The sequence below is a fragment of the Vigna unguiculata genome, unplaced genomic scaffold (assembly GCF_004118075.2).
Source record: "Vigna unguiculata cultivar IT97K-499-35 unplaced genomic scaffold, ASM411807v1 contig_546, whole genome shotgun sequence".
Classification (NCBI taxonomy): Eukaryota; Viridiplantae; Streptophyta; class Magnoliopsida; order Fabales; family Fabaceae; genus Vigna; species Vigna unguiculata.
Genome location: NW_021011264.1, coordinates 42099 through 54069, shown reverse-complemented (window position 1 = coordinate 54069; position 11971 = coordinate 42099). Strand labels below are relative to the sequence as shown.

The following is an 11971-nucleotide window of genomic DNA, read 5'->3' as shown; positions in this document are numbered from 1 at the left end:
ATGTAAGTTTATTATGATCTTGTGAAGGACTTTTATTTTTCACAAGTTGAAACTAATTCTCTTCTTCCAGGATCAAATTCAACTTGATATTTGTTACTTTCCAATGGTTGCATTCCGTCGATAACATTTCTTAGCAACAGTACCCCACCCTTATATGTAACAATAAATAATTCCATGCATTGTGTTTGACGAATTTGCTTCTTATCGACAGATTAAATGCATAATAAAGCACTATGAACAAGCTTCTTTTTTAAACATGGAAGTTGGTGTGTTTCATTCACATGCTTATCCTCTTGTTCCTGTAAAATGACATCACATACTGTAGCAAAAAAAACATTGACGAATAAACTTTCTCTAGTTCCATTTCTTTTTCTTTATTTTCCCTTCCTTCTGCAGTTTATTTTACTTCTTGTTCTATTCTTTCTGTTCTAATGGGACCGAGGTCTGTAGTCCATAAATCAGCCAAGGGTCTTGTACGTCTTCTCGGGGTCAGTCTTCTCCTGTTGAAAGGAGGGCCAGAGGGCGGCGCAGGGGACCTGCAAAAGACACTCCGATGCCTAAGTCAGCACTAGTGATGTCAGGGTTTCAGAGAATAATTAATGCGTAATGAATGCATGGAACAGTGTGCTATTTATACCTTTTTACCTGTGGGTCCTACCTGGGATAGGCTTTCTGGCCCAATATTCCTTTTTTAGCCATTCTTGGATCCAGTGTAAAAGGGGAGAATTTACCAAGGGGTCCTTCAGATGTTGGCGGTGTCCGGTACTCGGCCACGAGATGCGTCGAGGGTGGCTTTCTTTTGTAAAGGTGCCTTTCGCGTGGTAACCGGCCATCGGGTTTTGGTGTGTAGGCCGTGTGGTTTAACAAGGGGGTGTGGAGCTAGCTGGGGCTGTGTTCTCCATATGGAGGGGTTCTTGCGTGTTAGGCGGCTATTGTGCTCTCTGGGGCCGTCTGGTTCTGTGCGAAGGCGTTTCTGCGTGGTAGGCGGCCATTGTGCTCTCTGGGGGCCGTCTACTTGGGTATGGTTGGGACATCAGCCTCCTAGTCTAGAGGCAAGAAGTGACATGTAGACTATTTTGCAAATTTCATTTGTGGTCTTTGGCCGTGTACCATGTGAGCATACCGGCCTCCCAGTCTAGAGGCAAGAAGTGACGTGTAGACTATTTTGTAAATTTCATTTGTGGTCTTTGGCCGTGTACCATGTGAGCATACGGGCCTCCCAGTCTTGAGGCAAGAAGTGACGTGTAGACTATTTTGCAAATTTCATTTGTGGTCTTTGGCCGTGTACCATGTGAGCATACCGACCTCCTAGTCTAGAGGCAAGAAGTGACGTGTAGACTATTTGAATGGGGTAACGTGCCGCTGTCTGTAGTGGTTAGCGGCCACGTTGTTGTGATAGTTGGGCCGATATCTTTTACGAGGTGTTAGGGGGTGGCACTGTTTGATCTGACATTTGGTCAGGGGTTAGGTTAGGTGAAAAAACGTGACTGTTGGTTAGCTTGGTTGGTGTCAGAGTTGGTTTTTCGAGGCGATTTTTGGTGGCTGGGCCTTGGGCTTTGATGGGGGTTTTGGTGGGAGGTGAAGGGTTTTGGCTAAGTTCTTTAAATAGTAGTGGATTCACTTGTCATTTTTTGTTGCTCTTAGTTCCTAGTTTCGTTGTGCTTGCTGTGTTGCTGCCTGGGCGTTTGTTGGTGTTCGTGTGCCGTCTTCTATTTGACCGGCTTTGAGGTATGTCGACTACGTCTTCTAGTGGTTCGAATTGTGGTGATTCGGGGGCGAGTTTTGGTGGACTACGATTAGAGTTCTTGAGTTCGTCAGAGACGTTGCATGTTGAGGTTGAGCGGGAGGTGCGTGAAGATCTGGCTAATGAGCATGCAGAGTCGCTCTGGCCGAGAAGGGGTCGGTACGGGTGGGTGGCTGAGGGGGTGAGGTTGTGCTCTTCAAAGTATCGTTGGTCTAGGTTGCTTAGATCTTGGATGAACAACATCTATCTATTTGAAAGGGGGGCAGATCCTAATATGGTGGCTATTGAGAGGGTGAGTGCTGTGGAGGCTGTGTGCCATGGTCGCAAGGGGTTGGAAGGTGATTTTTTCTACATGTACGCGTGCATGTTCACAAAGCTTCATGTTCGATTGCCATTGGACGAGTTCACGATGGGGGTTCTGCGGCTGTTAAATGTTGTGCCGACGCAGTTGCATGCTAACAGTTGGGGGAGTTTGCAAGCTTTCTGGCTGATTTGTAAGGCGCTTTATTTGACGCCGACTCCCGAGAGTTTTTTGTACTTTTACGTCACGCGTCCAAGGGATCCGCTGTCATGGGTGTCTTTGGTCGGCAGGGCGAAGATTAGCTTGTTTGATGGCTTCACGCAGTCGTTTAAGAAGTTTAAGGATGGGTTCTTTCGAGTGCGGGTGTTGCCTGCCGGGAGGTTGTTATATTATGATGATAGGGGGCGGCCCAAATTTCCCTTTTATTGGACGAGTGCGCCGGTGCGTAGGGATGCGTTGGCTAAGGAGGCCTTGGATGTGGATAGCCGGAGAGTGGTGGAGGTGTTGGAGATGTTGCCGGTTAGGGTGCCGGGGAAATGGGTTGTTTGCTGTTATTTGATAGACAATCCTGGTCATGACTTATGCGGTATGTTTTGATATCGTTGCTGGTTCTGTGTTGGACTAATCTGAAAAATTTGGTTTTGTGCAGGTGTGATGGCTCACCACGCGAAAAAGGTTGGTGGAGAAGTGGACCTATTTGCCAAGATTAGAGACCAGATGGCGAATGCCGCGAAGGGGGAGGGGCAGTCGCAGGCTCCGAATCTCGTAGGTCCGGTTGTGGATACTTACCGACCTCCTGTTGCCAAGAGACTGGCTCCTTCTAAGATGAAGGGGGTTAGGAAGGACCGTAAGAGGTTGAGGGCTCTTGCGAAGACTGGGGGTGTTGGGTCGAGCAATCCTGATCTTGGCGGCTTTGAGAAAACGAAGATTCAAATGAGGAAGGGGGTGGAGCTCAAGTTGAGTGACGAGGAGGTGGCGGTCGTGGAGGCTGCTGATCCGGGGTTGACTATGCGGGCTATGAGTGAGTATTTGGCGTGCGGTATGGTGTTGAGTCGGCGGGTGGCGACTTTGCTGCACGAGGAGCTGGTTGCGGGTGATAAGAAAAAATTGGCCGAGGAAGTTGCTGCATTGAAGGTCCAGAGGGATCGCGAACAAGTGGCGTGGGCGGATGAGAAGATGAAGTTGGAGGCTGAGGTAAAGAAATTGGAGGGGAGTGTTGTGGGTTTGGAGAAAAAATTGAAGGCTAAGCAAGTGGAGTTGGATGGGGTGAATGCCGCCAAAGACGCTGCTGCTGAAGAAGCTGCTAGCGAAGTGTTTGGTCTTCAGCAAGCCGTGTATAATGAACACGTTAATGGTTTCCATAAGGCCTTGAGGCAAGCCGAGTTCTTGTATCGGGAAGTGTCTGTGACGGACTGCCGCTTTAACGTAAATCTAGATGTGTATGATGACCGCATGTTGGATGTTGCAGAAATTAGCCAGCTCAAAGCTGAGAAGGAGGCGGCCACAATTGCAAATGAGGATACCGTGATGACGACTCCAGTAGCCACCACGGTTGATGGGGTGGTGGGGCAGGTGGAGGTTGCCGACGAGGAAGCCGAGGGCGCGGAAGAGGACGCGGCGAGTGAGGAGGTGGATGAAGCTGAAGAGTAACATTAGTCTAGATATTGGGGGCGAGGACACCGAAACTTGTTTTGTTTGTTTTTTGTACGCTCATGGGGACGGATTATAATTTGTTTTGTCGGCGTGTTGCCGGTTTACTTTTAGGGCGAATGTGCCTGCATGGAATCCTGGGGACCGAAATATTATCATTGTAATGTATATTTTCGAAATTTATGGAAATGACCGTGTTATCATTAACGTATATTTTTGTTTTCGGATCTGGTTGTGCTAGTTAGGCATGGTAAATTTAATTTCAAAGTGCGGTAACATGCGCTTTTTTGATTTATTGGCGTGTGTTTGTTAAATCACGCGGTGCTTGTGTTAGCGGCCGGCCACGGTTGCGGTTATCGACCGGCGGTACTTTGGATTGGTGGGTAGGATTGTTTACCTTTTTTCGCTTAACGACACAGGACTTGGAGTATTGGCTAGGAATAGTTAATTCGTTCGACCAGCAACATTCAAGAATAGTGGCTGGGAATTAGTTCGTTCGACCAGCGACACTTAGAGTACTGGCTGGGAGTTAATTTGTTCGACCAGTGGCACTTAGAGTAGTGGCTGGGAGTTAGTTCGTTCGACCAGCGACACTTAGAGTAGTGGCTGGGAGTTAGTTCGTTCGACCAGTGACACTTAGAGTAGTGGCTGGGAGTTAATTCGTTCGACCAGCGGCACTTAGAGTAGTGGCTGAGAGTTGTTGTGAAGAAGATATGCATAAACTTATATTTCATTGATAGGTGATGCCTCATTAAAACCTTCCTGGCTAAAACCCTCCTTAGGGAAAAATGCCGGGGTAGGAAAGAGTGCATCGGATTACAAGTGTGGTTCAACTAAAATAGAATTTAAGGTGGGAGATGTTCCAAGTGTTGGGAAGCGGCTCTCCGGATAGTTTTTCCAGGCGATAGGCTCCCTTGCCGACCTCTTTAAGTACTCGGAAAGGTCCTTCCCAGTTGGGTGAGAACTTGCCTTCGTGCTTGCGGGCTTTGCTGGCCATTCTCTACACGAGGTCCCCTTTGTGAAAAGAACGCGGTTTCAGCTTGGAGTTGTATCTTCTTGCTGCCCTCAATTTGGTCGCTAAGTCCCGGATTCGTGCCTTTTCTCTTGTCTCGTAAAGAAGATCGAGGTGTGTAGCCATGCAATCGGCATTTAACTGTGTGTCGTGGTGTTGTTGTCGGATTGAGGGTTCCCCGATTTCTACCGGAATGACGGCGTCTGTTCCGTACACTAGAGTATACGGTGCTTCGTGGGTCGAAGATTGGGGGATGCACCTATATGCCCATAGTACTTCGAGCAATTCATCTGGCCATTTGCCTTTGGCTCCATCTAAGCGTTTCTTTAATTGCCTAAGGATGATCTTGTTGGCGGCCTCAGCTTGGCCGTTGGTTTGAGGGTGTTCGACGGAGCTTGTTATGTGGGTAACGTTTAGGTTGCGGTAGAAGTCGGCGAGGCCCTTGTCTATGAACTGGCGACCATTGTCGGTTATGATTGTGTGGGGGATTCCGTAGCGGTAGATGATGGTTTTCCAAACGAAGCGCTGGACTTGGTTGGCCGTGATGGTGGCTGTTCTTATGGGACCAAGTTGTACTTCACAAGTCTCGCGTACTATCTTGATGTTGGGAAGTCAGGTGAGTCTTCTGGCTTCAAGGGGTTGTGGTCACGACGCAGGTGTGCCTGCAAAAGATACTCCGATGCCAAAGTCAGTGCTGAGTGATGTCAGTGGTTACAGAGAATATTTAATGCGTAATCAATGCATAGGGTAGTGTGCTATTTATACCTTTTTTTTACCTGTGGGTCCTACCTAGGATGGGCTTTTGGCCCAATATTCCCTTCTTGGCTATTCTTGGATCCAGTGCTGAGGGGGAAATTACCAGGAGATCCCTCAGGGGTAGGCGGTACCTGGTACTCGGTCGTGAGAATGTCTACGGATGGTTGATTTCATCTTATTGATCGAGATGGTTACGTCATGGGTTTGGATTGTCCTGCGTAGGGGTACTTGTGGTGCAGGATAGGCGGCTTAGGGAATTTTTTACTGTGAAGACCTCTTGTCCGTGATGGGGATGTTTTGGAAAAGGATGCGGCTTCAGAGGTTCGCTGGTGGCTGCCTGGGGGAGGAGGGGCATTCTTTAGAACAAGGTACGTGATCCGTAGTGTGTTTGGCGGTCGCATACTATGGGAGGGGATGTCTATCGAGAAGTGTGCGGCCTGGGTGTTCGTTAAGGGCCGCATGTTGAAGAAGAGGTAGCCGATACAAGGTGTGTGGTATTTGGGTTCACTGAGGTTGCGTGCTCAGAGGCCGAGGCCGTGTACTTTGGGTACGGTTGGGACATCAGCCTTCCAGTCTTGAGGAGGGAAACGACGCGTAGACTTTAGAGGCCGAGGCCGTGTACTTTGGGTACGGTTGGGACATCAGCCTTCCAGTCTTGAGGAGGGAAACGACGCGTAGACTTTAGAGGCTGAGGCCGTGTACTTTGGGTACGGTTGGGACATCAGCCTTCCAGTCTTGAGGAGGGAAACGACGCGTAGACTTTAGAGGCCGAGGCCGTGTACTTTGGGTACGGTTGGGACATCAGCCTTCCAGTCTTGAGGAGGGAAACGACGCGTAGACTTTAGAGGCCAAGGCTGTGTACTTTGGGTACGGTTGGGACATCAGCCTTCCAGTCTTGAGGAGGGAAACGACGCGTAGACTCTAGAGGCCGAGGCCGTTTACTTTTTGCAATTTTCATTTGTGTGACTTGTCGTATACTCTGTGGGCATACCAGCCTCCCAGTCTAGAGGAGCATGGTGACGCAATAGACTTAAGATGTTTATAGGTCATTGTTTTTGGAGTAGGATTGTTACTTTTACACGTTTGTGCCGCGATGCTTGGACATGCGTTGGCCGCTATCTGTGTGTGCTTGGGCCGCTATGTTTGGACCTGAGTTGGCCGCTATCTGTGTGCGTTTTGGCCGCTATGGTTGGACCTGCGTTGGCCGCTATCTGTGTGCGTCTGTGCCGCTATGGTTGGACCTGCGTTGGCCGCTATCTGTGTGCGTCTGTGCCGCTATGGTTGGACCTGTGTTGGCCGCTATCTGTATGCGTCTGGGCCGCTATGTTTGAATGGTTGCTGGTGTGAAGTGTCAGGGTGTCAGGTTTACTATAACGGTGCAGATGTCAGTTAATGTGGTCAGTGAAAAGATGCGACTGTTTGGTGCACTGTGTTGTCAGGGTTCGTTTTTCGAAGCATTTTTCTGGGGGTTGGGCCTTGGGCTTCTGGAGTTTTATTGCGATTCTCTAAGTGTAGTCATCTTGCTTCAGTTGTTGCCGCGTGCCGAGGTATGTCGACTTCTTCTAATGGTTCTAATTCTGGTGATTCCGGAGCTAGTTTTGGGGGCCTTAAGCTAGAATTTTTGAGTACGTCATCCGAGTCATTGCATATAGAGGTGGAAAGAGAAGTGCGTGAAGACCCGGCTAGTGAACATGCCGAGTCTCTTTGGCCGAGGAGGGAGGGTTATGACTGGGTGGCTGAGGGCGTCAGGGAGTGTTGTTCGAAATATCGATGGTCGAGGCTTCTTAGGTCGTGGTTGAATAGCGTTTATTTGTTTGAGACGGGGGCCGATACGAATGTTGTTTCTATTGAGCGGGTGAGTGGGGTGGATGCCGTGTGCCATGGCCGTGAAGGTTTGGAGGATGATTTCTTTTATGTGTATGCATGTATGTTTATGAAATTGCATGTGCGGTTCCCCTTTGATGAATTTACTATGGGTGTTCTGCGGAAGCTGAACGTGGCACCTACGCAACTCCATCCGAATAGTTGGGGGAGTCTCCAGGCTTTCAGGCTGATTTGTAAAGCGTTGTATTTGACGCTAACCCCTGATAGTTTCTTGTATTTCTACGTTACGCGGCCGAGGGATCCGATCTCGTGAGTTGTACTTCACAAGTCTCGCGTACTATCTTGATGTTTGGAAGTCGGTGAGTCTTCTGGCTTCAAGGGGTTGTGGTCACGGCGCAGGTGTGCCTGCAAAAGATACTCCGATACCAAAGTCAGTGCTGAGTGATGTCAGTGGTTATAGAGAATATTTAATGCGTAATCAATGCATAGGGTAGTGTGCTATTTATACCTTTTTTTTACCTGTGGGTCCTACCTGGGATGGGCTTTTGGCCCAATATTCCCTTCTTGGCTATTCTTGGATCCAGTGCTGAGGGGGAAATTACCAGGAGATCCCTTAGGGGTAGGCGGTACCCGGTACTCGGTCGTGAGAATGTCTACGGATGGTTGATTTCATCTTATTGATCGAGATGGTTACGTCATGGGTTTGGATTGTCCTGGGTAGGGGTACTTGTGGTGCAGGATAGGCAGCTTAGGGAATTTGTTACTGTGAAGACCTCTTGTCCTTGATGGGGATGTTTTGGAAAAGGATGCGGCTTCAGAGGTTCGCTGGTGGCTGCCTGGGGGAGGAGGGGCATTCTTTAGAACAAGGTACGTGATCCGTAGTGTGTTTGGCGGTCGCATACTATGGGAGGGGATGTCTATCGAGAAGTGTGCGGCCTGGGTGTTCGTTAAGGGCCGCATGTTGAAGAAGAGGTAGCCGATACAAGGTGTGTGGTATTTGGGTTCACTGAGGTTGCGTGCTCAGAGGCCGAGGCCATATACTTTGGGTACGGTTGGGACATCAGCCTTCCAGTCTTGAGGAGGGAAACGACGCGTAGACTTTAGAGGCCGAGGCCGTGTACTTTAGGTACGGTTGGGACATCAGCCTTCCAGTCTTGAGGAGAGAAACGACGCGTAGACTTTAGAGTCCGAGGCCGTGTACTTTGGGTACGGTTGGGACAGTGGCTAATGGTTCTGCTTCGATCCACTTGGAGAAGTAGTCGACCGCGACGAGAAGGAACTTGACCTGTCCTTTCCCTGCTGCAAATGGGCCGATTATGTCCATTCCCCATTTTGAGAATGGCCATGGTGAGGAGACGTGGTGTAATTCTTCCTGGTGCATGTGTGTTATTGGTCCGTGTTTTTGGCATTGAACGCATTTTTGGACGTATGTGGTGCAGTCTTCGTCCATTGTGGGCCAGTAATAACTGGCGCGTAATATCCTGGCGGCCATGGTTTTGGGTCTTGAGTGGTAGCCGCAGATGCCTTGGTGTATTTCTTGTATGATATAGTTGGCTTTTTCTCTAGTTATGCACTTGAGCAAGGGCTTGCTGAAGCCTCTTCTGAATAGTTCGCCCCCAATTAGGGTGTATCGCGCCGCTTTCCGGACCCATCCTTTTTCTTCGTTCGGCGGGGTGACTCCTGATTCTAAGTATTTGATGAAAGGTTCCATCCAGGTGTTAGAGGTAGTAATGTTTAAGCATTGGTTTTGCTGGTCAATGGAGGGTGTAGCTAGGGTGTGCTGGAGGAGTGACTTGTAACGACCTTTCTTTTTGGTACTTGCGAGCTTTGAGAGAATGTTTGCCCGGGTATTGTCGCTTCGTGGGACGTGTTGAATTTGGAAAGTGTCAAAGTGCTCGGTCAGGGATACTACGGCGAGGGTGGGATCTTTGATTTGGTAGTCGCCATTGAGGTGTCCTACGGTGAGCTTTGAGTCTATCTTGCATAGGAGTTTACGCGTGCCGACTTCTAGTGCTAAGTTGAGGCCGACGATGATGGCTTCGTACTCAGCTTGATTGTTGGATGTTTTGAAGGTGAAACATAGAGATTGTTCTATGAGGACGTTGCCGGGTCCTTCTAGCACTATTCCGGCGCCGGCTCCCAGCGGGTTTGAGGAGCCGTCTACGTGCATGGTCCACTGGGTGTCATGGGGGGCTTGCTCTTGAAGGTCGTTGGCGAAGTCTGCTAGGCACTGTGCTCGGATAGGTCCATGCGGTTCGTAGTGGATAGTAAATTCTGACAGTTCGATGGCCCAAGAGGATAGCCGACCTGCTAAATCGGGTTTTTGCAGTATTTTCTGTATGGGATGGTCCGTTCTGGTGATGATCGTGTGTGATTGGAAGTATGGTCGCAGACGACGTGCTGCTGTTATGATTGCAAGTGCTACCTTCTCCACCATTTGATATCGTGTTTCTGGGTCTTGGAGGATGCGGCTTGTAAAGTATATTGGATGTTGGGTGTTGTCCCTTTCTTGGACGAGCACGGAGCTGACGGCGTTTGTTGACGCGGCTATGTACATTATAAGGGGGAGGGAAAGGTTTGGTTTGGTCAGGATCGGGGGTGGTGAGAAGTTGCTTCAAAGTGTTGAAATTTCGTTCGCAGGTGTCGTCCCAGGTAAACTTTGTCGACTTTTTTAGGAGTTGGATCATTGGTTTGGTTTTGTCTGCCAGCTTCGGGAGGAAGCGCGAGATGGCGGTTAGTCTGCCCACTAGGCGCTGCACCTCTTTGATATTCGCGGGGCTTCTCATGTCGATGATGGTTTGACATTTTTCGGGGTTGGCCTCGATCCCTCACTGCGTGAGCATGAAGCCTAGAAACTTCCCGCCATCTACTCCGAATGTGCATTTTTCGGGGTTGAGTCTAATGTTGTATGTGCGCAAGGCTTTGAAGACTTGCGCTAGGTCCGCGGAGTGCTGTTACGCGTTGGGGGACTTGACAATGATGTCGTCGACATATACCTCTACCGTCTTGCCCAGAAGTGGTTGGAAAACTTTATCCATCAATCGTTGGTATGTAGCGCCGATGTTTTTGAGACCAAAGGGCATGACTTTGTAGTAAAGGTTGGCCTCCTCGGTTATGAACGCGGTTTTGATTTTGCCTTCGTCAGCCATTGGTATTTGGTTGTAGCCGGAATAAGCGTCTAGGAAGCTCAGTATGGCATGCCCCACGGCCCCATCGACGAGCCTGTCTATGCTGGGCAATGGGTAAGCATCCCGGGGGCAGGCCTTGTTCAGGTCCGTGTAATCTACACACATGCGCCAGTTCCCATTGGGTTTCTTGACTAGCACCACGTTGGCGAGCTAGGTCGTGTATTGGGCTTCACCGACAAAGCCGGCCTGTTTTAGCTTTTCGGCCTCTGCTATAGCTGCTTGTCTCCTACTTTCTCCAAGCTTCTTTTTTTTCTGTGAGACAAGTTTTGCATTTGGGAAAATAGATAGCCGGTGGGCGGCTATCCTAGGGTGAACACCGAGGAGATCGCCTGCCGACTAGGCGAAGAGGTCAGCATTTTGTCTGAGCACTTGCTCGATGTGGCCCTCCTCTCCTTCGGGAAGGGAAGCTCCCACTTGGAGGAAATGGCCTTGTTGTTCGAGTGGAAGTTGCCTTGTTTCCCCCACGGGTTCGAGGCGTGCTTCGGAGTTTATTCTGGGGTCTAAGTCATCGTCGTTCAGGGTGGTGTGGGCTTGGGATTGTTCAACGTTGTGGGTTATCAGGGGTGGGAGTGGGAGTTTCAGGCTTGCCACGTAGCATTCTCTGGCTGCACGTTGGTCGCCATGTACTGTGATAATGTCGCCCTCCGGGGATGGAAACTTCATTGCAAGGTGCGGGGTGGATACTGTGGCACCCAGCGCGTTGATGGATGGGCGGCCAAGGAGGATGTTGTAGGATGTGTGGGCGTCGACGACCAAGTAGCGAATGGGAATGGTTTTGGTTTGTCTTCCCTCTCCGAACGTTGTGTGAAGGTTGATGTACCCTTTGGTGGGGACTCTCTCGCCTGAGAATCCGTATATGGGCTCATTGTGAGGGGTTAATTCAGCGAGGGGTATTTGCATCTTGTTGAATGTTTTCCAATACAAGATGTCTACGGAGCTCCCTTGATCAACGAGAACCTTCTTTACTGCGAAGTTCTCGACTTCCACAGTTACGACCATGGGGTCGTCTTGGTTGGGGTCGGTTCCCTGGAAATCGGAGTCCGAGAAAGTGATGGGCGGCATTCTTCTTTGCGTTCAGTTGGAAACTACGTGTATTTGCTGGACGGCTCTCAGGTGCCTCTTTCTCGATGATGAGGACCTCCCTCCTCCTGCGAATCCCCCTGATATTGTGTTGATCGTTCCTCGTAGGGGGGCCTGTCATCTGCTCGTCACGGTTGCGGCTGCGGCGGTTCCCTTTGTTCTGCGTTCTATGCTCTGGCTGCCTCTCTCCTGGGTTCTCTGCGCTCGGTTCTTTGGTCATTACGTCGCTCGGCTCGCCTGTTATCGTTCCTGTCGTAGCAGGGTCTGGGGGGACCTGCCCCGATTTCTCTTATATAGTGCCTTAGATGTCCAGCCCGGATAAGTTCCTCTATTTTGTCTCGCAGGTTGTCGCATTCGTCGGTGGTGTGGCCATTGTTGCGGTGGTAGTGACAATACTTGCTCAAATCTGCGTTGGG

The 11971-nt window shown here is 49.8% G+C and overlaps 1 protein-coding gene across 1 annotated transcript; it reads right to left on the bottom strand.

Annotated features, from left to right (window-relative positions):
* Positions 1–8467: 8467 nt before the first annotated feature.
* Positions 8468–9844, bottom strand: LOC114172426. The gene has a single exon (XM_028056908.1). The coding sequence runs from the start codon at positions 9842–9844 to the stop codon at positions 8468–8470; it is 1377 nt and encodes a 458-aa protein (XP_027912709.1).
* Positions 9845–11971: the final 2127 nt, after the last annotated feature.